Below are 27,716 nucleotides of genomic sequence, written 5' to 3' on the forward strand. Positions count from 1 at the left end.
GTCTTTCTTTTTCTTTCTTTCTCCCTTATTATAAATAACACTATGATTGATATTCAAGAATGTAAGTCTTTTTCCACACCTGCTTGGTTTTTTTTTTTTTCCTTTAGAATAAGTTCTTAGAAGTAGAATCTTGAATCAAATCTTGGACCATTTTGAAGCTCATAATATACATCATCAAATAACATTCTGAGAAAAATAAAAGAATGCATACTTTGTGTGGGAGCATCCCTTCACCTCACAGCCTTTCATATTAATATTAAGATTAAATTTTCTGTGGTTATTGTTATTACCACAATTTTTACCTTTGGGGTCTTATCACAGCAGGCTTTCCGTGAACATTCAGTCCAACTAGCCAGAGAATGTATCAAATGTATATGCCTTACACATATGCCTCTGTGCAAGCCTTGTGCAAAGCATTGGGGGAAAGGGAAAGACAAGATGACACGAAGTAGCTTGTCAAAAAGCTTTGTCAGAAAGCTTTCAAACTAATATGGAAGCCTAGTGGATGGGTAGATGGATAGATGGATGCCTAGGAGCTACTTTGCTATCAGTTTTCCCAATGCATTATCATGACTATAAGAAAAAGTAGGGGCTCCCATAAGACCCTGGATCCCAGTGAGATAATGGGGGTTTCCAGGAAGATTTGGAAAAGTAAACACCACTTTTAAGAGTAGACAGGGCACTCCCAGCACAGTGGCCTTGGTCCCTTCCAGGGAGCCTCATGCCTAGACTTTTAGAATCAGCAGCCCGTGGTGTCAGCCACCAGTAATGTGAAGGTAATGAAGATGTTTAGCCACAGGAGTGATTCTAAATATCAGGCCTAATGCGGGGCCATGAGACCTATGGGAAGAGCTATACAGAGCTCTGTGCACAGCCCACAGGAATTTCTCGCTCAGCACCACCACACCTATCCCGAAATCCTTAGCAGCTCCCTTGACAGGCTCTTCTGCCTCTCCTACAGAATGGGAGCAGGGCATGGAGACAAAAGGGAGGCTTAAGGAGCAATGTGGTCTGGGCTGTGAACCTTCTCCTTCCAGGCCGGAAGCCCTTCTTGCCCCTCTCGCCCCTCTCACCATGCCCAGGAGGTAGGCACACTTCCCTGAGCCAGCTGCTGAGCTGCACCTGCCTTGAGAAAAAGGCACCAGGTTCTTAAGCAGGGGATGAATATTCATTGGCATGAACCTTTGCAAACTCATTTGGGGGAGAAAAATTAGATCAGAAGAAGTAATCAGATTATTAAAAAGAAAGAGCAAGGACAGAAGGTGGCGGTGGAGGGAAGAATCACATTTAAAATGCAGGGAGAGATTTCCTTCCCGCGGCGATGCTCTGACCCCCTGGACCATGTACTGGGAATCGTTAAGCTCTCCCACATTTCTGCTGCATAAAAATGTTGTTTTCTGAGGCCTCATTTGAGGGAGGCGGAACAGAGACAATATGTGCCCTCCAGATTTGAAAATTCTAAAATAATGTTTTGAGGTTTTCATTTTATCTTCCTTTGCTATCAAGAAAGACCGTGAGAGCTAAAGAGGCTCTGGTGAGTGCTGAGTGACAGGTTAAAGGGCTCCAATAAAGATTAGATGGTCCACTATCTCCTGAGGAAATTGCATAAAAGTGGTTATTCCCTCTTGCTTCTATTAATTTCCTCTTCCTGGCTGCTTGGAAATGCTTCATAACCCGATGCTGCAGATGGGGATGAGAAGCGCTTTCCATTATCTCAATCACTGCACTGTTTATGAGACACTTAATCTGTTTCTTTATAAAGTAATAGTACTGTAGGTGATGGATTCAATGTCATTGCAAGTCTGCGTGCAGGCATGGGAGGGGAGAGGCGTTCTCAAGAGTATTGTAAGCAGCAGGTAATTTGTTACATTGTTGTTGAGGCTCTGAGAAGTTGGGTGGGTGTTTCAAGGTGACCTTCTGGATAGCAGCTAGAGGTGATGTGTACCAGTCCTTTGGCACGAGAAGAGGGAGGGAAATGTGTGTTTTGCCTGTTTAATGGAAAACACACACGTTTATGGATGGGAGAGACTCAGGGTTGTCTCTTCCCCTTTGCTGAAGTCAGGGGTGGGAGAAGAGGTTTGCTTTCGTGTATGTGTGTGAGTGTGTGTGAATGCGCATGTGTGCGTGCCATCCAAAATGCCTCAGCTCTGCAAGCTTCTAGGTCTTCTGTCTGAATGGTGATCACTTGAATGGAGGGAAGAAAACGCTCTTCTCTTAAGGAAGAAAAATGATGTAGATGCACCTGTGTCAAAGACCAAGGTCTTACATGCGTACACAGCCAGGTGCAGACCACTGTTCTCTTTCCACCCACCTCCTAGAATAGTAAGGAAACTCCCCTGCTGATGTCCCAGGCAGGGGAGTTTCATTACTGTAAGTTTCATTATAGTAAGTTTCATTACTTCTGATCTAATTCCCCTTCCTACCTCTCCTGTTCTTCCATCTTTCTCTTTTTGCTTTGTCTTTTTCTCTTTGGAATCTTACCTCCTCGCCCTCACAAGAAAATGTTTCCTATGACCCTCACCTTGTAAAGACGAATCCCTAAAAGATGCACATCCTGGAGTACTGGCCCCTGTGCACACACAAGCATAGCTGTATAAGAAGCTGTGTTCTCTCATCTGCCTCCTCCACCAGGAAGGGGACTTCCTGAAGTTTGTAGCCAGCCCCATCTGTGCCCCGCTGCATTCTTCTAACATGGTGGCTGGCTAGGGGTAACCTTTAATCAACATTTGTTGAATGAGTGACTCATAACTGCTGTGATAATGCTGACTGTAATTCTATATTGAGACAGGGAACTTCTGAGTTTTGAAATGATATTAAAGCAAAGAATTGTGTTATCCACCTCAAAATTGCTTGGAAGTGCAAGATGTGCTGGATTAGGTTGAATTACTACTTTTTTTGAAACATAAAGGATTTTAAGCAGGCCTATAGTCTCCAGGCTGCTAGAGTTCTGCCACACTCTGTACTGTTTCTCCCAGCTGCTTTATGTACTCAAGTGACTGACCTGACCCCAAAGGCCATTTGCATTTGCTCCTCTGGGTCTATATATATATATATAATTTTTTTTTTGTCAAAATCTACCCAGAAGCTCCTTTATCATTTCTAATTAAACCTGCTTTTTCTCAAGGGGAAGCATAGTTTTCTTATTTAGTTTTCTATATTAAATGTCTATTAAAATAATAATATTGTCAACTTCATTTTTTATCAGTGGTGTCTGAAACAAGACAAGTTCAAACGGCTTTGTGGGTTAGCACTTTATTATTTGAAACATTCGTTCTCTGAGAAAATGTAGCATGAATGTGGTTACAAGTTACAATCTGAAAGTTTAATAGACAAACTTAGAAATCCTGTTTCTTTTATAAATTAGGGAATGCCTAGACACAGGTCTTATTAAGATATGAAGATATGCACCTATTTTGTAATTATATATAAAATATATGTTATGCAATAATGATTAACTCATTACTCATTATATTTAAAAAAAAGAAATAATCTATGCAGAAACACATTCTTTCATTTGGTGCCAGGATTTATTTACCCACTTTGGAACTTCAGATTTATACTCAAACTCTGAATTCTAAAGTCTCTGCAAAGACAATTTGAATTTTAAAAAGAAATGGGTAAATTGGGGAGGAGAGGAATTAGCATTATTAGCACATGTTAATGATAGCTGCATTTCATATTTGAGATTACTAAATTTTAATGACCTGTGGGAGTTTATTATGAAAAGCATCTGATTCTTTTATATAGATCCTTTATACAGATGAGCAAACTGAGGCTATGAGGGGTCACAGAACTTGTCAGTGGTCACCCAACTAGGAACCAGCAGACCCCAGACTAGCTGACCACTGCCAATTGCTCATGTCTCTGGGGAGGATGAAGTCACACCACCTCCTAGGGCCTCCTCCAATCCTTCTCTGAGCCTTTCTCCTAGACTCCAGTTTAGAACTCCTCCAGTCCATCCCTCCCCTTGGAATTTAGGGACTTAGTCCCCCAGAGCTGCTTTCCTCCATCAGAAACCTCAGAGGAAGGCACTTTTCTAAATCTCTCTGCCACTTGTGGATTTCAGGATAATTGTTTATGCTGTTAACTCATTAAATGTAAAAGGAGAAGGCTTTTAAGTGCTGAAAAGAAAGGGAAAACACTTTGTTCTCCTCAGATTGATACATTAAGAGAATTGCAGTATAGCAGGGACCAAATATGAATGCTTGGATCCTCACCACATTCCCTCCCCCTTCCCAGGAACAGAGCTCCAGTGGTCTGGACAGCAGGGACCTGCAGGGAGCCGGTGCTCTGTGTTCCGCACCTCCAGAACGAGGCAGGGCCAGGAATGCTAGGAGTTTACCATGGAAGGGGCCACATGCTTCTCATAGGAGATATGAAAAGAAAAAACGGAAAAGCGGGAGAAAATAGAAGAGACTGAATTGAGTGGGCTTGGAAAGATAAATTAGTAAGCCAAATTCTAGGGCACTTTGGGCGTGCCATTCAGTGTTTTCCCCTTTGATGTTTTGTTTGTTGGGTCTTTGGTAAAGATTCACATGAGTTCTTCTTTTCTTTCTACAGAGAAGTTTCTTTTGAATATGCTGACATGGGTTGCTAAGTAGCCTGTTTCTACGTAGATCATGACAGAAATTGTTGCTTCCCCTAAATTGGGAAGCTGCATTTACCCAGTGTGTTCCATGGTCCCAGGAAATTCCCTGCCAATTTGGGCTTCTTAGTGAAAAAGCATGGCATTCTATATCCCAATTTTGGAATTTCTGAGAATTCTACACTAAAGAATGAGATCAACTTTTCTAATTCACACTTTCAACATATCTGAATTTTTGTAATAGGTGCTAACAACCCAGAGAACTTGAATTCTGTGGAACACACTTGGACTGTACCATTCCAGAACACTGCGTTTCAGAGATTGCCTCTGATCCAAGTTCGGCTCCCACCTCAACACATACAGAGTAACTGAAACCCTTTCCACTTTAAGTGAGCAATGGAGCGAGAAAACCTTCACAGCATAGGAAATAGTTCTTCCTTCTTGCCTTGGCAGAAAATCAGTGTATATTTTTCAAATAGCTTATATATATGTCATCACTATCATTTCTCCCACTGTGTGGCCGTGGGTAACTTTTTTAACCTCTCCATGTCCCAATTTCTTCATTAGCAAAATGGAGATAATAATAGCTACCCCATAGAGGAATGCACGTAAAGCGTTTAACAAGACAAGTTAACAGATGGTGGCTACTGCTATTATTAAAGAATACTCTGCACTTTCCAAGAGGGAACAATATATTTGAGAAGATGAGCTTTGTATAAGTAGAAGCCATTAGAATGGTACTTCCATTAATGCAGCAATCACATTGTATTATAATTGTAGGACTGTGCTGGATCAAGAGCTCCTTGAAGGCAAGCTCTGTCCTCTGATTACCTGAGTTAGGTTCTCAGGAGGTGTACAGTAAATGCTTGTTGAATAAATTGGTGAGATATAAGAAAGCTAAGTAAATTGACCAGGCAACAGGGGCTCAGAGGAGAATAAGTCAGAGCAAGTGTCTTGGGAATAGGAAGATGCAGCGGTTGACACAGTAAAGAAGGGACTCAGGAAAGTAGGGCAAATGGGATCAATCTTTTGAGGGATCAGCAAAGAGGAGACCAGATGTGTGGACTCAACAGTCTGTTGATAAGACTGGATCAAAGCCTAAGGGACAGCCTGGAGCATGACTTCAGGGCATGACTCTACATAGGCTGATCCCACAGGGAAGTAGGAGAATGTACCTGACATACAAGGGTAGTGTCAGTGGGCATCAGTCTGTACCAGGTGTTCCTAAGCTTCCACACTGCCATGTACACGACATGTCCCCTGGTGCAGTGGCGGCAAAGACATCCTTTTCTTGCCCTGCCCCCAAAGTATCGAAATGCAATTAAGAGAGAATGATATAATAACCTTGAAACCACTTAATGTATTTTTAAAGAATCACTCATGAATTTCAGCTGCTTTCCATCATTCATAACAAGAGAATGTTAACTCACCTCATTGTGGTCCTCATGTGTGTTTCAACATGGCATTTAAGAACAATGAAGCCAGTCTCTTGTCAGCCAGGACCCCTTTCCATCTGAACCCATTGGACAAGTTTCCTCCAGTGAGCAGCTCAGGGGAAAGCCTTGGCTGTTAACTAGATAGAAGGGAAGGAAGTAGCTGTTTATGGAACACTTATGTCCCAGGAACTGAGCTACACATTAGATTCATTTTCTCAATCAAACCTCTTGACACACCTAAAGGGAAAGAATTCTTATTCACATTGTTCAAGTGAGAGAGGCCATTAGATCAGAAAGGTATATTTCACCAAGAATTTTAGAAGAATTGGAAGTGTTACAAGGGGTTTCCTTAATCAGAGATGCTCACTTGGTGCAAGGGGGCATCTCTACATCCTCTTTAGAAGGGAAGTATCTTTTGTTTTCCAGTTTTAGAGAAGGGATTTTAGATGCCAGTCTTCAATTCTCTTATGGTCTCTTTGTGTTCCAGCCTGTCCTGCAGGGATGTTCAAGGCCAGCCAGGAAGCTGAAGGCTGCTCCCACTGCCCCTCCAACAGCCGCTCCCCTTCAGAGGCATCTCCTATTTGTACCTGCCGGACTGGCTATTACCGTGCGGATTTTGACCCCCCAGAAGTGGCCTGCACTAGTAAGTATCTATTAAGGGCTTTGGGCTGGGAAGTTTGGTTCCCTAACAGTGAAAGTAGTGGGTGTGTGCCAGGAAGAGAAGATAATCATTCCTCCTTTGCAATTCAAAGTAGAAACGCTGGCCATGGTGCTGAAACGCATAGCTCCTGTGCTAGGGGTGCAGGGCCCTTCTCTCTGCTCAGTAGCACAGAGTACAGATTATATTCTTTCATCTCCCCTCCTCCTATATGTGAATACCTTCCCCTTGCCAGGGAAGTGAAATTTACGCCCATCAGGTGCTAGCCTGGGGAGTTTGGGGGTATGAAATTAAGATCCACTAGGATACTACAACAATTCCCAGTAACACTTTTATTCACCTTCTCCAAGAAGCTACTCTTGGTCCCTGCCACTAAGAATCTCTTCTCTGTTCACCAAATATCCTATATCTCTGTGTCCCTCTTAGAACTTTCATCATTTTGTTAGCTATCCAGTTTTTCTGTTCTTTTCTCATCTCAGTTGTCAAATGAAGGTCCTTGTGTGCCTTATACTCATCTCCCTGGGTCCCTTCCAGTGTCCAGCATGGTGTTGCACAAGACCCTCAGAGGCCTGATCACAGGGTGAGTTTCCAAGGGAGAAGTTCTAGAGACTAGGACTAATGCATCAGCTACGTCCACTGTCCCATTATCTGCTGCAGAGGGAAGGACAGTCATCCTGCTGAAAATGGGAGAGACAACTCCACCCTCTGGGTATGGATGGAGGAAGGGATAATTTTCTCCCTATATTTATCCCTTAATTCCTTAATAATGGGAAGAAAGAATCAGCACTGTCCCTGCAGAGCACTTTACAGAACTTGTTCTGACTCCCCTAAGCATTGCAGCTCTGAAATAGGGATGATCTCTTTTTTCAGTATTCCCATTGTGTTCAGAGGTCAGTGCTTCACATTAGCCTCTAATTATGCTAGAACTTTCTTCTGCATCGAATGCTGCTGCCTGGATTCCTGTGAGCAGAGACCTTCCCTTACATTTCTTTGTGTCAATTCCCTCCCAGCACAGAAAGCCAAAGGAATACTTGCAGTTTGACGAACAGGAAAAGATGACTGGACTCTGAGTGGAAGAATTTCTTAATTCTAGGCTTCTAGTGTATATAACCTTTACTAGATAAAGAAGAAGAATGAAAGTGTTTTCCAGATCAAGGTCCTGAGCTCGATCAATGCTTATAGATTAGAACTGAGGAAAAGCTCATCCTTTTGTAAACTGATTTTCCCTAGATCTCCCTTTCTGGTGGGTTAATACTAACAGAAATGATTTCATTTCTGCTGACTGGAGTTCAAAAATCTTTCTTTTTTATTTTAGATTTATGGGAGGGTACAAATAATCAGGTTACATTTTTTGCGTTTGTTAGGCAAAGTCCAAATTGTAGTTAAGTCCTTCACCCAGAAGGTGTACTATATACCCTACCTTGTACATGCTAGGTGAGAATTTACCAATCTCTCTCCCCCTCTCCTTCCTCCCTCCCTTCTACCTCTTCCCACCCCTTGAATTTAATTGTGTTTTTCCCTCACAAGGGCATGTCATTGTTGATCTACTAGTTTCGTATTAATGTTGAGTACCTTGGATACCTGCAGTACTTTACTAAGAAGAATGTTCTTCAACTCCATCCAGGTTAATACAAAAAAAGCAAAGTCTCCATGCTTTTTATGGCTGAATAGTATTCCATGGCCTACATATACCACAGTTTATTATTTCATTCATGGGTTGATGGGCACTTGAGTTGATTCCACATCTTGGCAATTGTGAAGTAAGCTGTGATGAACATTCTAGTGCAAATCTTCTTATGGTAAAATGATTTTTTTACTTCTGGGTAGATACCTAGTAATGGGATTGTGGGATCAAATGGAAGGTCTACTTTTAGCTCTTTGAGAATGCTCCATACTTCTTTTCATAGAAGTATATTGGTTTGCAATCTTTCTGCTGTGGTGTCTCCTCCACTGATTTCTGAGGCTCCCTGGGGGACCTTCCATAAACCTAAAAAACATTGTTTAATGTACTTCTTAATAAGTCACTTAAGGATGCTGAATCACTGCTGCCTGGATGTCCAGACCAAAGACCAGTCCACATGGTTGCCATAGCACATGCCTAGTGTATCACTGCTTCCCTCCTGAAGACATGGCCTTCTGGTTCTGCTCATGAAGCCCTCTACAGATGAATTCATGAAAATAAGAGCCTGGCACCCCTAGCTTCCCACCTCAGCAGTCACACCTTGTAAGTTTGTCTGATCTCTGGAAAAGGTCACCAATGACCAAATGCTCAGAATGCTGGTTTGGAGCTGTCCTCCTGGCTATGGCACCTCTCCTATCTATCTCTCAAGGCTTATCTTCCAGCCACCTGATGTAATGCACTTGAACCAATAAGGGCCAATTCCTGGAAAAAGTTGCAACATCCTAAAGCCTCCAGTCTCCTAACGCCTCTCTCTGCTGTACTACCCATATCCTACTTTCATTAAAATCAGACCTCATAGGCTTTTCCATCCTGACTAGCTAGTTCTAGGGTTAGGAGCACATTCCTTACCTACAGTCTCCCCATCTTACCCAGAGTGGGAGTGATTGCTAGATTTGCCTTTGTGTGTCACCACAGCCATCCCCCTTCCCTGTGCTCTTATACCCACAGACACAGAGTGCAAGGGTCAGACCAGAAATAGCTAAAGCAAAGTCACACGTGGCTATGGTGGCCAGAGCCAAGAGCAGCTCACAAATGCATCGTCCAACTCCCTGCCTTGGCCTGCAGGGGCAGGTGTTCGGTGAGGGGGCCCCAGGGGACAGGGCTAGGGTACAACACAAATGTAAATAAACCTATTATTTTATTGAACCTCATTATATATTTGATTTATTGTGTGCCAGGAAAGTACTGTATGAAAAAAGTCAATTTGTTGGCTTTTATAATCTCATTAGGGTTTCCTTTTAAGGCATTCTAATTGGAGGTGCCATCTGTTCTCTTAAAAAGGCATTGCACATCACCACAGTAAATAATTTTCCAGATATAAAGAACATATCTGGAGCTGTTGAGGCAGGGCACAGCCCTGCACTATGGCCTTGAGGGCCCCTGCAGGTCCAGCCCAACCTGAGAGGTGTTGGTCAGCATGAGGAGGACATAGATGCTCATGAACACTGAAAATACAGTCCTCTGCCATCCCAGATGGAACCAGTCACATCCTGCCTGGGTGCTGTGGGTACCCAGGTAAAGACGAAGAGCTTGGTCTTCCTAAAATGTACAGGGCAGTGGGCATCTCAGAGTCCAGGTTCTATGGTCATGGGAGAGGAAGACAGCATCAGGAGAATTCAATAGCTGAGGACTCAAAGTCTGGAAGGGCCTCAGGCCAAGCTTGTAGTTTTCTTTAAATGAGATTGTTATCAACAGCTACCTCATTCAATGACAATATTGAAAATGTCTGTGAAAACTACACACTAAGAATTAATATTTTAATGAATCCATTAATCTGTTGGGGCTGATACATATATATTTCTTGTATTTTTGTAGTGCTATAAGTGTTAATTTATTCCATCTAAACATTTACGCTGCCTGACACCTTTTGTAGCCTTGTTTAGACATTTCTTCATTTTCTTTATAATCTACTGGGAGAAATGGGGTCCCCCTTGAACTCTGAGAGGCCCTGACAGCCCTATGTTTCCAGCTTTGTCCTTAAATCTTGTCAGTGGACTTGGCAGGGATGTGCGTGTACCTCAAGGCAGTGCTAGAGGGGCTAGCTGCTAGGTGGAGTCAGAGAAGGGTGGCATTGAGAGCCCTGTGTTCTGAGTTCAGATCACTGCTACTATCTATAGGCACTGAGCTTTCTTCTCCCTTCTTCTCCCCACCCCACCACTGCCTCTCTGAGGCCTACAGTTCCAGTGCCTGTCTGACTTCTCCCTTTCCCAACAATGGCCCAATACTTGCTCATTTGCCAGCATGAGGAGCTATAGCTGAGTACAAGGAGCCCTTCCCCCCTCCCCCCCACATTCAACCTAACTGGGAGCTTGGGGAATACCTAGAGAAACTGATAACAAGTGACTTCCACCTCTCTCTGCTGATGAAAGTCTCTGAATAAAGACAGACCACCTAGGCAGTGGGGGCACGTTCCATGAGGAGATGCCAAAGGGGAGGGGAGCCGAGGAAGGAGACAAAGGGAGGGGACAAGGGGAAGGTGCATCCCCCAGCAGGGAGGGGTGGCCAAGGTTATGGGCTGAGGAGCTGATTCTAGGCTTTGGGCTCACTGGGTTCAGCAGGAAAAGTCACTGTCCCCTGCTCCTGTGGCCTCCCTGGAGCACTGCACGTAGGCCTTCAGTTTCCTGGGGAGTCATGGCACCCCTAAACTCTCCCAGGAATGCTTACCTATTACCAATTGCATTTAGTGGTTGTGTCTAATTGTTTTGTGTTAAGCTGTGCAGAAACTTTTTTGCTTGATCAGATTCCATTTGTTTATTTTTTTGTTGGCTGCAGTTGCCAATGGGGTCTTCTTCATGAAGTCTTTCCCCAGGCAAATATCATCAAGAGTTTTCCCTCACACTTTCTTCTAGAGTTTTTATCATTTTGTATCTTAGATTGAAATCTTTTATCCATTGTGAGTGACTTTTGTAAGTGGTGAGAGATGCAGGTCCCCCATGTGGCTAACCAGTTCTCCTAGCACCATTTATTAAATAGGGATTCTTTTCCCCAGTCTGTGTTTCTGTTTGGTTTATCAAAGATCAGATGGCGATATGAGGCTGGTTCCCTCTCAAGGTTTTCTATTTTGTTCACTATGTCTATATCTCTATTTTTGTGCCATTACTACCTGGGTGAAGGGCTCAACTACAGCTTGGACGTCACCTAAAAAATGCAAACAATGTAACCTAATCATATATACCTTTATATTAATCTGAAATTTTAAAAAACGTTTGAATCTTGACTGTCCCTTACCTTCTCTGTGACTTTAGTCTAATTTTTTAAGTTCCTCACATTCTGTCATTTTATCCTCACTGCCTCATAAGAATGTATGCCTTTCTGAGCTGTTAGGAGGATTAAGCCGAATAGTATTATAGAGCCTTTGGCACAGTGCCCGGTTCATAGTAAATTCTCAATCGATGTTAGAACTCGCTTTGGTTCCATCTCTGGAAAGTGTGAAGATCGCAGCAGATAGTGAAGCTTCCAGCAGGAGAGGATGCTGAATATCTGAAAATAAAGTGACGTTGTCAGGGGGAGCCCAGGCTTGGTGCCAGCCCTGAGCATCACAGCAGAATCCACGTTGTGTCCCTAAACCCCACAGTCACCTTGGTAGAAAGATCCTGGTGAAAATAAATGAGCAGGGAACTTCCATGCGGCCAGGATGCTGGAGAGGAGCGAGGCAGGCACAGACCAGGCATCGGAGAACCACAGACCCACTCCTCCTGGATGAGAGGGACCAAGGCGCTGGGCAGGAGCCATGGCCACAACAAGGCTGGTTTCCATTCTCAGGTAGCAGGAGCTCAGTGACACCTCACAGTGAGACATGCTTCCTTCCACAGGAGGGCCAGATGGCAAGGGGAACATGCCAGGGTCAACTGGCCAGAGGGGGCAGCCAGGAGCACATGAGGATGTGCAGTGTAGTGCCCAGCAATCGATGCATGGTTGGGCTCCTGTTTTAAATAATTTCTAGTTTACTGGGGGACGAAATGGAAAGGAGGAATTTATGAAGCAGGTGAAAATAGATAATTATGCCTTATAAAATTGCTATCTGTGAAAAACTATGCAGAAGGACTGGTGTGAAAATAATTACCTTGTTACATTTCTGACCACAAAACCCCCTTTTTCTGTCACCCACATGGAGAAAATTTTGACGGATCACAGAGGCAAGCTAGTGCTTGTCTTGTTCCCTTTATTTCTTCTTGAAATGGAATGAGTTTCCCTCTGCAGTTTTGATCATAGGAATGGAATGAGGAAGGGGCTCTAGAGGTCACTGTGTCCCCTGGGCCCACCCACCAAGCCCTCAGATGAGGAGGCACCATGGCAGCTGGCCCTTTGCAGTTCCCCTAGAGGACATCCCTGACCTTTCTTCTTCCTGACAGAGAGGCAGGCCAGCTGGGTGGTCAGAGCAGAGGCTTTGGGCTTGGATCCTGATGGCATGACCTGGGCGAGTTAGTTAGCCTTTTTACAATTATTATTATTTTTTAAGCATTTATTTTTTTGTTTCAGATTAATATGAGGGTACAAATGTTTAGGTTACATTGTTTTCATTTCTAAGGTAAAGTTCACACTGTAGTTGTGCCCTTCACCCAGGGGTGCACTGAACACCCTCACACTGTGCCCATTAGGTGAGATCCCACCAATTGCCCTCCCTCCTACTCCTTCCCCACTGCCTCTCCCCTCCCCCTGACTAGACTGTGCTTGTGTTTTTTCTTTCCTTTGGGCCTGTGGTTGTTTACATATCGGTTTCATATTAGTATTGAGTACATTGGATACTTAATTTCCATTGTTGAGATACCTTACTAAGAAGAATGTGTTTCATCCAGGTAAACACAAAAAATATGGAAATCTTCACAAATTTGCATATCATCCTTGAGCAGGGGCCACACTAATTTTCTCTGTATTGTCCAACTTCATGTGCTGCTGAAGTGAGCACTATTTAGCCTTTTTGAACACAAGCTTTCTCATCAGAAACTCAAATTAGGAGATATAATGGAACTCAAATTAAGTGATTATGAGAATTAAATCACATGATATAAGTGAAGCTCCAGGATGAAGACCCAAGTCTGTCTGATTCCAGTGTTGCCCATGACCTCAGCACGAAAATTTGGGAGCTCTTACAATAATGCGGGTGGTAGAGACTGGCTCTTATAGAGAAGGCTACCAACCTGCTCCCAGCTCTCCGTACTCAAGCTTCTTTATTTAAGTTCATGCTTCCTCTTTTAAGTGGCTGGCAGTTGTTCTCTGCTTTCACCCCAACTGTCAAAGGTCAGCAGGTGTCCCTATGGCACAGAGATCGTGCCCCTTGAATGGACTGCCCAGGAATGTGACATTCCCAGAGCCAGACTCTGATCTTTTCAGGAAACCTGGGTGGATTGAGTAGAGGACACCAGAGCTTAGAGAGTGGAGATGGCCTTGGGATGACCGGCACAGAAGGAATCCTCCATGGGTAGCCTCTGCAGCCAGACCTGGGGGTGTGAGAAGTCTATAAGGATGTCAGCTCCGAAGCCTTCTCCCACTGGTGATGGGCACAGGCCATGATGGTTTATGCTAAACAAGATCCCACTGGTGGTTTCATTTAGAGTGGTGCTTTAGGACAAGCACTCTCAGTGTCACCTGGGAAGTTGCTAGAATGCAAATTCTCAGCCCCTCCTTAGACCTAATGAGTGAGAAACTCTGGGGATGGAGCCCAGCAATCCATTTTAGCAAGCCCTGGACGTGACTCTGAGGGCTGCTGAAGTTTAAAACTATTGCTTTAGAATGCGTCCCTGTCCTCAGCTTTATGAGTTTTGAGGACAAAGGACATTGGATGAACTGCCACAGACTGCAAACACAGGGCTACCCTCCCCATCAACTTCCTATGTGCCAGCCTGGGATGCTGGGGAGGGGCTGTGCATTTGATGTAAGGAAGAGGAGGGTGGTCGTGGCAGTGTGAATGTATGAGTGCTCCTGTGTGTCTTGGAGTGGTTCCGGGGAGGTTCTCACTAGTTCTCAGAATAACCCCCATCTGCCTGCCCATGTATCTTCCCATTTCATTCTCACTCTCGGGCGGGAAGAGCAGTGTGGAGACCACCAGTCTACAGGCTTGGCTGGGGCTGGAGAGTCACAGGAGAGAGAAGCAAAAGGAAACCAGGGAGCACAGCCTGGCTGGAGTGGGCTCAGGGAAGGCTGAGGGAGAAACTGAGGCGAAAGGAAAGTAACTGGGAGTGCTGGTCTAGTGGACGGGTGGTCTGAATGGGGATGGGACTCACTGCGCAGCATTTTCCAATGCCACAGCAGAAAACAGGCCAAAAAGAAACCTGAAGCTGCTGCCGTGGAGAGGGGCCCTGTGGCCAGTAGGGCAGGACCCCACCCAGAGCAACTAGTAGGCCACCTGGGGCAGGGTTCCGGGTTGTGAATTGGCACTGCTTGCTTGTCTGCGTGTCTATAATTAGGGGATGTTTTTAAATGCTTTTCAAAAGTCAATGTTTTCAGGAGTGTTTCCCCCTGTTAATCCAGGGCTTGTGACATATGAAAGGCTACTTTCCTCACATTGGCTGATCGGGGTGCCAGTGAAAGGTACACGATGTGTCCTACTCTATAGGTAAAGGGGCTGCTTCATTTTACCCTGGTATGTGATCCATGTTGCATATTCAGAATGCATCATTTCTGTTTCTAAGAGGGAGGAGGTTGTCTGTTTTCCTTGAGATGAAATTCAGACAAGGGCCACAGATCCATAAGAGTCAGAGGGCAAGCCTGGATTTGGGGTCAGACTCTGCTGGCTGGTTAGATGGCTCATACACCTGGGCGCAGAATGGAGAGAGTGTGCCTGCAAGCTGAAAGCCATTTATAACTGTCACTGCTGTTTCAGAAAGGGTCACTGTTGCCTGTGTAAATGCACTTTCACTCTTCTGTAATCTACAATTTCTTTTCACAGTTGTATGACCCAAGTGGATACAACCTCTTTGAGGAGTTGTGTAGCTCTGAGTTTTAAGCTAATCGGCAGGTGCACACGCTGATGTTCCTGCTCCAGCGTTTCATCCTAAGAACATTTGGAGTCACAGATTGTTAACATTCAGAACACTGCCACCCCAAATCCTCCCAACACTGGCCTTCCCTCTCCAACTACCCTGGGAGGTGGTCATTCCACTTTTATTTTTCTGAGCATTTGTGAAGACAGCACTTTTCCAGGATGAGTTCATGAACCTAATTGTCAGACCTCATAGAATGACAACTCTGATGGCCATTCCAGAAAAAGTTTCAAAATTGCTTTGAAGGCTGGACTAGGTGCTGACAGGGGGCATAGCTTCCCAAGGGGAGGACTTGGGAGGTGACCGTAGTGATATTTGGCAGTGAGGCATATAGCACTTTTTCTAGGCTGAGTTTGCAAACTTAATTGTCTGACCTTGTACATTGGTTGACTGTGGGCTCCTACCAGGCTTGGCCACTGAATGTGTGGTGTTTTGGTTTGTCTTTTTAGAAACAACTGCCCATTTGGGAGGCCCCTGTTGTGCACTTACATGTGAGACTTCAGGAATTTTGCCTCCTGGATTTAGGCACAGTGCTCTTTTGTGCATAGATTACTCTGAAGACTTGATCATCTTTCACATGAGCAGTATTAGCATCGTTGTCAAGAGTGCAGTTCTCTTCGGGTCTTTGGTATTAACCTGGATGGAGTTGAAAGACTTTGCATTCTTCTTAGTGAAGTGTCACAAAAATGGAGATGCAAGAATCCAGTGTACTCCATACTAATAAGATACACACCAACATAAGAGAAAAACTCAGATCAATTCAAAGTGGGGGACAGAGGGGGCAGTGCCTGTGGCTCAGTGGGTAGGGCACCGGTCCCATATACCGAGGGTGGTGGGTTCGAACCTGATCCTGGCCAAACTGCAACAAAAAACAGCCAGGTGGTTATGGCAGGTGCCTGCAGTCCCAGCTACTTGGGAGGCTGAGGCAAGAGAATCGCCTAAGCCCAGGAGCTAGAGGTAGCTGTGAGCTGTGATGCCACAGCACTCTACTGAGGGTGACAAAGTAATACTCTATCTCTTAAAAAAAAATAGGGGACAAGGGAACAAGGGAGTGGGCAGAGGGGAGAAGAGGGGGGATGGGGGTCCTTTACTTAGTGGGCACAATGTTAAGGTGCATGGCACACCTCTTGAGGGCAGGGCACAATTGTAAGAGAAAGTTGTCCTACCAAAGGCAAACATTGTAACCTGATTCTTTGTACCCTCCATTTGCCTGAAACAATAAAAGCAGGCTCTGGAGGCTGTGCCAGCTGTGTGGGCCAAGAGACAAGGCTTCTCTGTGTCTCTGTTTTCTCATCCATAAAATGGGGATGCTATTGGGGTCTGTCTTGCTGCATTGTCATGGAAATTGAATGCAGCATACCATTTAGAACAACATTTGGCATGCAGGAAGCATTCAGTACGGGTAAGCGATTTTATTTTATTACTATTTTCAGAGTTGTCTACCCTGCTTTGATGTTATTTTCAAAGCAGCTAAGATCTAAGCACTGGCGTTACCATTTAGTTAACATTTCTTCCTTCAGTACACAAGAATTTATGTACTTTTAAAAGTTTCTCTTGTGGAAATCTGGGTGTACCCTCTATACTCTTTTTCTCTGCAGGCCAATGCTCTTTTAGAAAAAGAAACAATATCTGCTGGCCTGACTTACCCTTAGAGAACCCAAGCTGGACTCTTCACTCTCCCTGAGGCTCATAAAACAAATTCCAGAAGTAGGAGGGGATTGAGGAAAATGTCTCCGTTTAATCTACTCTCTTTTCTATTTTAAAAATCAGAACAAAACTGTCCACCCCATGAATGCAGGATCCTCTCTTGCCGTGAAGGTACCCTGTGGTCTCAGGCAGTGATGCTGATGTCAGATTTACAGTCTCTGGTCCCAGGCAGAAGTGGTCTGGGATGGACGCTAGAACTTAATGGGAGCCACAGCTCTGGTTCTTAAATCCTCCATGAGCTTCAAAGGTAAAGAGAGTCAGGAGCATGTGGCTCTGTGGCCTCTGACCTCTGCCAGCCTCTCATGTCTTCCCTATAAAGGGGGAGAGCTGCTCTGCATTCTCTGAACATTCTGGGCTGGTCAGAGCTAGTCAGGTCCTGGGGCCCACCTACTCACTGGACCAGAAGCTCTTTGACACTGGACTAATTTTTTTTTACCGGCTCTGTGGATAAAAAGGGTGTTGGGCACCTACTCTTACACAGTAGGTGCCCAACCCAGCCAAAAGGTGAAACTTCTGTGTTAGAATCAAGTAGAAGACCAAGGTAGACTCGTGCCTCTATCTCTAACCTGCATTGGACAGGTTACGTAATGTCCCTAAACCTCTGTTTCTTTTCCCAGAGGTGAGAATGTTATTATTGTGTCCACTGTGAAATGTTGGTAAAATACCTAGCTCAACGTTAGACATATGCTGAATTCTTAATAAATCACCATTGTTTTGGTCATTATGACTTTATATAACATCTAAGGGGGGCATCTTTGATCTCTAAATTATGCCATCTAAAACAAGAAAACAATGAAAATGTAGGAAAAATGCATCTTAGATCAAGTCCTCCTGGAGAGCCTCATTCTCTCTTCCAATCACAGTGATTACAAATCTGTGTGCAACACATGTGTACTATATGGATCCCCAGATCCTCACAGGAGGTCCCCAGGTGGGCATTTTGTGCCCCTAGTCACCCTCTCCCATCAGTGATAACTCAGCACCAGATACTTATCCAATTCAGGAGAGAGAAAGCCCGGGCTTCATAGTGGGGTTTGGGATGTAGCTCACTCCTAGCCTCTTACCAGTGTCCTCTTGGTGATCGCTTTTCAAGGTCACCACTGCCAGTCAGATCTGGGACCTGCATTGACCACTGTCCCCCCTTGATGACCATTGACCCTGTCCAGAATCCAACTTCAGAATCTACCCTGAACATGGGTGGGGCCTCTGGCTCCATGCCCGCCTTTCATCAGTAGTCTTCTCAAAGTCTGTCTCCACATCTGAGCTGGCAGCCTCTACCATCTCTTAGACCAGTGATTCTCAATCTTCCTAATGCTGTGGCCCTTTAATACAGTTCCTGTGGGTCATGACCACTGACCTAGAGAACCACTGAGAACCTTGAGAACCACTGTCCTAGACCAATATGGTCCCTGCTGTTCCTGAGATGGTCCCACACCCTCTTTTAGTTCCTAACACTTCAGCTGCCCTGTTGGAAACCTGATACCAGCCAGCCTTTCTCCAATAGGGCTGAGACTTCCAGATTCCCCGGTGTGGTGCTATATGTGGTGCTGCCTGCAAGCTAGAGCCAGAGACCCACAGATGTCACTGAGGGCTCCACTGTGTGTGACAAAGACCAGGGACCCCAGTCTTTGACTTTCATCATAGATTTAGAAGGAAGCCACTTTCAACTTAGTGAAAAGGTAGATTCTGAATGATGTCCAAAAAGAGCTGAGCTGCCTGAATGATGACTGATCACTCCATCCTGGAAGTGTACAGAGAGGTGCTGGTGTTGTCTGCTAAGAGAGTTGCATTATGTGGAAAGTTGGGCAAAGTGGACTGAATGGGTCTCACAGTCAGGTAGGGCTTTCTGGATTATGTGAGCTGTAGGACTTGGAACCTAGCACTTTATACGATTTATTTAGAAACTGTGTGTCTGGTCTTTTGAGAGGCTTTCTACACAATGGAAAGTGCCAGAGCTGGGCCAGACACCTGAGAACTGTTGTGACATGAGATTGTCACATGAGATTTATCAGCTTAAAGGCTGGACTTTCCAACATGTAAATAATCATTGATGACTAAAAATAAAGATCAGGCTGAAGTCTGGAGGCAATCTGCAAAAGGCCCAGGATTCCTTCCAGCCTGTGCCAGAGACCACCTCGAGCCCACTCAAGAAAGAGTGTTTTAGCACTAGAGCCACATGGGGAAGAGTGGCTTGTCTCACAGAGGCTAAAGGGTAGAGGACCAGAGGCTGATTGTACACAAAGGTCACTTTATCCTGCCTTCCCATTCTGGAGAGTAGAGGGTTGGGGCCATGGTAGTAATGCCTTGCTGCCCTCTCTATACTTATGGGCTTAGACTTGCAGGAGATGCTTCAGGTAACCTTTTGAGCAGCACCTCAGGGTCATTTTGGAAATAGCAATAAAGGATGCTTAACTATGTAGTCTGGACTGATGTTGCAGGGAGCTAGGTAGTAAGATGAAGCATGACGTTGGCTCTACTGGGCAATATGTGCACAGAAGGGAGGTGGTAAGTGGGGATTCTTGGGAGGTCAGTGGGAAGCCATGGTCACCACCAAGCCCTGCTGGTACACAGAGAGTGGTGATGGAGGACCACTTCTCACAAAGCAATTGTTGCCTGCAGCCTATAAAGGAAAATTTCATACCAGATGAGAATGGGCTTTCCTTATGAGTGAAGGGCAGACTAATGCCCATGTCCAGGGACAAAGCATGCATGCGGCTCTGTGATATTAGCCTTGGCATGCCTACCCCCCTCTGCACAGGACAGGCTGTGAAGCACCAAGGCCCCCGGGGCTGTATGTACACCATCACTGTGCTGCATGCGATGGCGCTCCACTCTGTGGCCACAGCTGATTGATGGGGAACATGTGCACACCTCCCCAACACAACTAGCATTTACTAAGGTGTTGCCGCAGTTTAGGCTCTGCGCTAAGCTTTTCCCACTTACCCTCCTGGGACATAAGATAGGCGCTACCATTATCCCCAATGTGCAGGTGAGGATGCTGAGTGACCCGCCCAAGTTCACACCTTTGTGCGTCGCAAAGCCCGTGTTTCTCCCGAGGTCCAACCACATTCAGGGCTCCTGCTCTTTACCCTCAGTGCCAGTCTACTTCCCGCAGACTGTCTGGCACCAAACAAATGGTGGCAGCTCAGGTAAGATGGGGAGAGATCACGTTTCATTGGTTAGAACTTGCCATGTGCTTTCTATACAAGGTTGCTGGGAAAGGAATCTTCTGTGAGATGGAGAAAGAAAGGAGAATTGGATGGACAGGAGAGGCCCCAGCTGTCCCTTCTGAGTCATGCGGTCCCCTGTGGGTGGTACTCAGGCCCATCCAGGATTTTGTTAATAGAAACAGTAATACTGCCAGGAAAAAGCACTTCCCTATATTTGTGGAGGATTTTCCCTAGAAGTGTGTGGAGTGCTGGGTGTGCACACTGAGAACTGGCTGATGCCACCGCAGTGCTGTCCCCAAGGCCTGGCCCCGCCCCTGCTCTGCAGCAGTGTGTGTCTTGCTGCTCCATATATTGGCCCAAATGGATGCTGGCAACACTTGTAATTTGTGCCAATCTGACTGACCACCTAGTCGTTTGAATGACTGTTCCCCCGATTCTAAGTGAGTGTATTTTTCATATGTTTATTGACCAATTTATTTTGTCTTCTGGGAATTGTCTGTTTATAGCCCTTGCTCTTTTTCTATTTTTAAAACATGATTTCTGGATGCCCATTAGTTAAATGTGACATCCTGCCCTTCAGTCCTCCTCTTATTAACTCTACTTATGGGTACATTATTTTTGTCATATTGAGGTTTTTCATTTTAGAACTCAAATCTGCCCATCTTTTTCTTTCTGGTTTTGGAAATTTTTGTCTTGACTTTTTTCCTGGGTTTAATTTAAGGTATGAAAACACTTTCTTATCTTTTCTTTTAATTCTCTGTATACTGTTTATGTTTAATTCTTTCCTCCATCTGGAATTTATTTTATATAAGACATGACATCAGCATTCTTATTTATCTTATTAAAAATAACATCCCATCAACTCCCCCTGAATTGTCCACCTTTTAGTGAGATGCTTCTTTTATCACATACTAAATGCGTATACATACCTGTCTTTAATCATTCCCATTGATTGTTTTGTCTGTCCCAGCACCAATTCTAAACTGTTCTGGAGATGGTTATCTGATGGCTTTCTGTTATCTCTCAGTGAATGGTGAATCCCGTGTCTGCATATTATTTATTCTCAAGATGTTTAGCCCATTCTTTTTTTTTTTTTGTCTTTTCTTTTTTATTAAGTCAAATACACATAGATCATGAATACATTCATACATATGTGGGGTACAACGTGCTGATTTTTTTTATACAATCTGACATAGTTACATCAAACCAATCACCATAGCTTTCACCTCATTTACTTAATTATTGTGGCAAAACATCTATGCTCTACACTTGACAGATTTGACTTGTACCCTTGTCATATGCTCCATAGGTGTGATCCTGCCTTTCACCCTCCCTCTGTCAAACCTCCCCCCTCCCCTCCCTTCCCACTCCATTTCTCTCCTTCATCCTGGGCTATAGTTGTGTTCTACCTTTCATAAGAAAGTGTGAGTAAATATAAGTAGGTTTCATAGAAGTACTGAGTACCTTGGATACTTTTTCCTCCATTCTTGAGACATTTTACTTAGGAGAATATGTTCCAGATCCCTCCATGAAAACATAAAAGAGGTAAAGGCTTCATCCTTTTTAATGCTGCATAATATTCCATGGTATACATGTACCATAATTTATTAATCCATTCATGGGTTGATAGGCATTTGGGCTTCTTCCATGACTTAGCTATTATGAATTGAGCTGCAATGAATAATCTGCTGTAAATATCTTTTTTGCAAAGTGATTTTTGGTCTTTTGGATATACTTCTAGTAGAGGAATTGCAGGATCTAACAGCAGGTCGGTTTTTAGATCCCTGAATGTTCTCCAAACTTCTTTCCAAAAGGAACATATTAGGTTGCATTCCCACCAGCAGTGCAGAAGTGTTCCCTTTTCTCCACATTCATGCCAACATCTATAGTTTGGGGATTTTGTTATGTGGGTTTAGCCCATTCTTTACCATTTTTTTTTTCTTCAAGATGAACCTTAGAGCCAGTCTGACGTATTTCGTTAAACAATCCTATGTAATTGGGATTGCCTTGAATCCTTGGATTACTTTGGGGATGGTTCTTCTGTTTGATCTTCTTTATTCCACCCAGGCTCATGGTATTCAAGTCTCCTTTTATGCCTTTCAGTCAAGTTTTATAGTGGTCTTCATACAGGTATCACACAGGCCTTGCGAGGTTTAATCCTAGGTATTTTATGGGTTTTGTGGCTATCTATTGTGAATAGAGGTGTTTTTTCATCATATTTTCAAATAGGTTATAATTACTAATAGATGACTCTCTGAAGGGGGAGTAATCCCCACTGGAGGACTCTCCCAGAGGCTGGCCAGCAGGTAGGGACTGGAGAGGGAATTCCCACCAGGGACACACTGACCTCAGAGTTTCTTTGCATTCTAAGAATTAGTGTGTCTATGAAGTGCCACCATCAGGACTTGATTTTTGGGTGACCTAGAATGCCCTAGGAAGTAGAACTACCTTTTTCAATTTCTCTCTTTGTTCCCTTTACTTTGAATTATTGTCCATGGAAACAAGGCCTCTTCTGTGTACCTGGGGAAAGGAAGCATACGTCTCTTTTAGCACTGCATGAGACAGTACCTAGAAGATTCTTTTTTGTATTCCCAAGGACAATGAAATGAATAATCCATGAATACTTAACCCATAGTCCCTTCCCTGCTGTTATTTTGATGCCATTCTGATCTCGTCTCTTAAAAAAAGATGGAGAATTATGGCAACTAAAAAAATTCTGTCATCCAGGGAGGAGGTTCTTTTCTTGGTCCTTTCTGATGAACTATGGAGGTGCAGGACTCCTCCAAGGGTACCAGCTTCCCTTAGGGGATGAATCCTGATCATTTAGTAGCCTAGGGGCCTCATCTCACCTTCCACTAATCCCTGCTCTCTTCATTCGGCAGGGACTCATCCAATCTGGTCCAGATGGTTATTTTCTTTTAAAAGATACCTTAGAAGGCCCATACACTTCCTGTGGCAGTGCTTAGCATCTGAGAGTTCACAGTAGGCTGTGCGCTGTGTGGGACCAGCAGCTTCTGCACTCCTGGGACTGGCTGAGATGCTTAATCTGTAAGGCTTGGATCACATGTGGCTCTCACCTATTGGACCTTGGCTCAGTGGTTGTATAACTATAGATCTTAAGCCATATAGCAAATTTCTATTTGGAGCTCAGTCTCCACACTTACATCTAGTTGGAGAGAATTTCTGAGTTCTGGGCTGTGTCAGGATATACTCAATCAAACACGTGATTTGGGATGGTTCAGAGCCTGAGTGCATCAGTTTTAGAAATGGCATCTAGAACACATGGCCCTGCCCAGTAAGATCTATGCTTTTGGTGACTAAAGTGTCTCAAAGACCTTGAACTTCAAGAGGACTGTAACTGGCTTAGGCTGTTGCCTCGGGAGGTCCCCTGGAACATACCCTGGCAGGGTATGGCCTAGTGTACTGATCAGTCAGCAGTAAGACCCATAGGAGTCCTTCCCCTGAGATGCTCTGGGTCACAGGTGCCATGAGCAGGGCCTAGGCCAGGGGACCCCACTAGTGGCCTGGGAGCTCCTGTAGAGGAGCTCTGCTTGGGGCCTCAGGAACCCCAGGCAGGAGGATGTATTTCCTGCATCAGAGGCCCTTCAGGTCAAGTGTTCAATATAACGTCTCTGTTCATTGCACAGGTGTTCCCTTGGCTCTGTTTCCCTTCAGAAGGTGAGGAGAGGGACAGGGATTCCTGGGTGACTATACCAGGCAGTCCCTGTGCATGTAGAGCCCCCTGAGGTACCCTGGACTCTCCGATGTATGTTCTGTCATTTGATTCCCTCATGAGTGTGAAGAGGGTGGTGCCTCCGCCAAGTCCCCACAGCGCGACAACTGGTCACCTCAATGCTCGGGCATCCTCCTGCCTTGTCAGTCAGCACTCTGTGTGCCTGTTGTACAGGTGCACACCTCCCTTGCAGGCTGTTGTCTCCCCAGGGTAGTCATCAGTGAACTTTTCATAACCTCTCACCCAGCACAGCACACAGGAGGGTCTCAGTAAATGTGGATGGATGGAAATGTCAAGAATTACTGAATGATCAGTGACTACTTACGGTCACGCTGTGGCAAAGCTGGGCCTTAGCCCCAGTTTTCTCTTTGTGAGTCAAGTACATCTTTCATCATTCCAGAAGCCTTTTGAGACCTCATTCCAGGGGTTTGGAAGGAGATCTTGAAAGCTCTGTTTGTAAGAGGACGTGGCCTATAATTCTTCTTGACTTGCAGTGTCCCTAGGCATTCCGTAGGATGGGAGCATATCAAAGCACCGCTCTCTTTGGCCTCACTTTGGGCCACAGGTGGAAGATTCAGCTTTCTGTCCCGCCCCCACGTGGACAATGACTTGAGTCCCGTAAGCACATGCCGCTGAGATACGCCACCTTTCCAGTCTACGGAGGCCGCCACTGTTTTCTAGGAGCTTCTCTAGTCCCAGGGCAACCTAGACTCTCAGACTTCCGCTCAGGCCAGGGGGAGGGGCTGTCTCTTTTCTCAGAAAGTAGAATCCACCTGCTTTCTCTTAGACGATTAGTTCCACTGAAGCAGGAGAAACAAGAAGTATTTTCTACAGACACTGGTGTTGGGTGAAATGTGAACACAAGGCTTTTTGATGCTCCCGAAATCCCTCTCAGCAGGGTCCCTCCGTGTTGTGACTAATCATTTCTTCTTGTTACTAACTGTTATGATTAGAAGAATTGCCTGAGTATGGGCCCAGCATGTCCCACACCCTAATGAGCAGCACGTGCAGACTTGCCCAGCACAGTCCTGGAACCACGGTGGTTTGATCTCTTCTGGGAGGCTGCTGAGACAGAGCAGGAACAGGAGCTCCCTGCCCCTATGAGGGTTTCCCCCCACCCCCATCGAATGTATTTGCAGCCATCTCTGTATGTGCTTCCTTATGTTCCTCTGCCTTGGTGAAAGAGTGTTCAGGCTGAGCCTTGGAACCCACCAGGGCTGCACTCCAGTCTCAGGACCACACTTGCCAGCCACATGTGTTAGGCCAGTAACTTCATCTCTCTAAGCTATAGTTTCCTCGTATGTAAACTGAGGATAGCAGTTCCTACCTGATAGCTTGTTGGGAAAACAGGAATTCTTTAAGGAATGCACAAGACAGTACTTTGCAATATAGGGTTTATTAGTAAAAGGAAATTCAGAATTCCATACTGACCTCCACTGAAATGGAAAGCAATTCACCTCTCTGCTCCTTCTGATGCTGCCTGCAGGGACCTGCTCCAGAGGAAGGACCCAGTGTTGGTTCTTTTGAGCAGTGGCATAAGCAAGTTCTAGCAAATCAGAGCCATGTCCTCAGGAAGCCGCTGGGACAGGGAATCCCCCTGGTGTTGTTGCCTGATGTGCACACCTGTGTGGCTGACCCTCTGTGGCTAGTAACTGTGTGACCACAGACAAGCCATTTTGTCTCCCTGTACCTCAGTTTTCTTACTTTTAAAATGGGGGAAAATAATGCTTCATAAAGTTGTGGAGAGAAGCTAGTGACGTAATGTCTGTAAAAAGACTGTTCATTCTATTCTGAGATGTTAAAATGTATTCAGAATATGCCTCTTCTCATCTCCCCCACTGCTGCCACCCTGGCCCAAGCCACCACTGTCTCTCACCTAGATAACTGATGTAGCCCTTTAATTGATCAGCTTTCTTACACCTTTATCCCTTTCCAGCCTGTCTTCTACAAGGCAGCTGGAGTGGTACTTAAAAGGTCTGAGCATATCATTCCTCTGCTCAGCGCCCTCGTTAGAATAAAATCTCACTGAAAATAGAATTCCTGGCAGACTGCAACCAGCACCTGTGTAGTCTGCCTGCTCCACCACTTTTCTAATCTCTAGCACACCACCCTCCCTCTTGATCATTATCCTGGCAGCCATGCTACTTCCTTGACTGTCCTCAAATGCACCAAGCACATCCCCACCCCAGGGCCTTGGCACTGGCTAGCCCTTTGGCCTGGGGATACTACCTATTGGCATGGTTCCCATCTCACCACAGTCATGTCACTGTCCAGATGGCTTCTCCTCCAAGACATCTCCCTTCACCGTCTCATCACACTGTCCCCCTCTTGCTGTTTTATTGTCAGAGGCTCATCATTGCTGACATTGTATATTTATCTACTTATTGCAGTATTGTCCGACATTAGAAAATAAGCTCCATGAGGGCAGTGTCTGTGTCATTGTATTTGAATTCATTATTACCACATAATCATGAATAGAAATGTATAGCTGAGAAGCAGTACTAAGTGCCAAGTACTACTCTAATATGCTTTACTTACATTGCTTAATTGGTAGTCCTTTACAAAACTCCTATGGGTTGCAATTATGGTCATCCCAGTTTTACCAGTGAGCACGCTGAGACATAGAGAGGTTATGCCAAAATACAATCCATTCCATATGAATCTGAAAATCTGTGACAACCAGCCCCTAATAAATTGCTACTGGGGTTCATTTTAAACTGATTCCAAAGGTGACATAAAATTGTCCCTTAAAAGGGTGTGCTCACATGGCCATTTGGAAAAGTATACCAACATGATTTCCCTGAGTTATAATGCTCTTTTTTTCCTTGCCCCAGGTAGACATTTTTTACTTTTGGGAGAGGAACCTCAAAGGGTGCCTGAGCTTTCACTGAGACAGGCATTAGCCAGCTTCTAGCCTCTGTTTCCTCACCCCCCACAGCACAACTCCCTCTCTGGAAAGGATACCCCAGATTTCAAACTCTACTTACATATTGAGCCAAAAATGCCCCATACGTCTGGTACCCCGTCACTGAGAGATTGCAAACTATCCTTTGTCTATATTCTTTCTAAAGGTCCTAAGCCCCTCCTAACTTCTGCTCTTGAGAGGTGAATGTCTTTGGCATTCATCAAATGACTCGCCAGTCTGTCCATTTTGTTGTCAATACTTTCCACAATTCCCTGGTATCGTATCTCTGATTTTCCAATACAGCCTCCATAGCTTCTCTCTCCTCCCTCGTGTTAAAACCTGACGACCCCTGCTACCAGCATTCAGTCTCCGTTATTGTGGTGTTGTTATGGTGCCTGACACAGAATCTTTGAAACTTCTGCACCGCCAGCCAGCGGGGGAGCCTTGGTGAGAGGAGGGGGTGGGGAACACACATGCCCGTGCCACTCTCCAAGGTTCTGAACAAGCACAACACAGGGCAGCGCAGCCCTTTCCTTTAAACGTTGGTCACTCTTATGTGATCTCTTCCAGGAATTCTGCATTGGAAGGAAGAAGTGAGGAAATGGTGGAAATGGAATCAGTGTCATACTTACCGCAGGGGGAGGGAGGGAGAGAGAGATGAACTTAGACTCAACAGTGTCATAGCTACAAATGGCAGCTAGAAAGACTAACGGTTCGGTTCTGTTCTTTCGATTTGGCATTGTTTTCAAATACCCCAAGAAGAAACCTTAGGCAGACATGAACCTGAACTCATGTTTACTTGACAACTCTACTACGTTGCTGGCAACTGAAACTTTTCCACTTTTGATTTATGTTACCCTC

At 44.9% G+C, this 27,716-nt stretch overlaps 1 protein-coding gene and 1 pseudogene across 1 annotated transcript in view; one reads left to right on the top strand and one right to left on the bottom strand.

The window, feature by feature from the left end:
- The window catches only part of EPHB1 (EPH receptor B1), a 411,740-nt gene that overhangs the window by 269,396 nt on the left and 114,628 nt on the right, over positions 1-27,716 (top strand). The window contains exon 4 of the mRNA XM_003789410.2: positions 6,509-6,664. Coding sequence (XP_003789458.1) covers positions 6,509-6,664 — 156 coding nt within the window. The remainder of the gene's footprint in view (positions 1-6,508; positions 6,665-27,716) is intronic.
- Positions 13,166-13,266, bottom strand: LOC111725183 (annotated as a pseudogene).

Source organism: Otolemur garnettii, unplaced genomic scaffold (assembly GCF_000181295.1).
Source record: "Otolemur garnettii isolate 467f Iridium unplaced genomic scaffold, OtoGar3 scaffold00032, whole genome shotgun sequence".
In the NCBI taxonomy this organism is placed as follows: domain Eukaryota; kingdom Metazoa; phylum Chordata; class Mammalia; order Primates; family Galagidae; genus Otolemur; species Otolemur garnettii.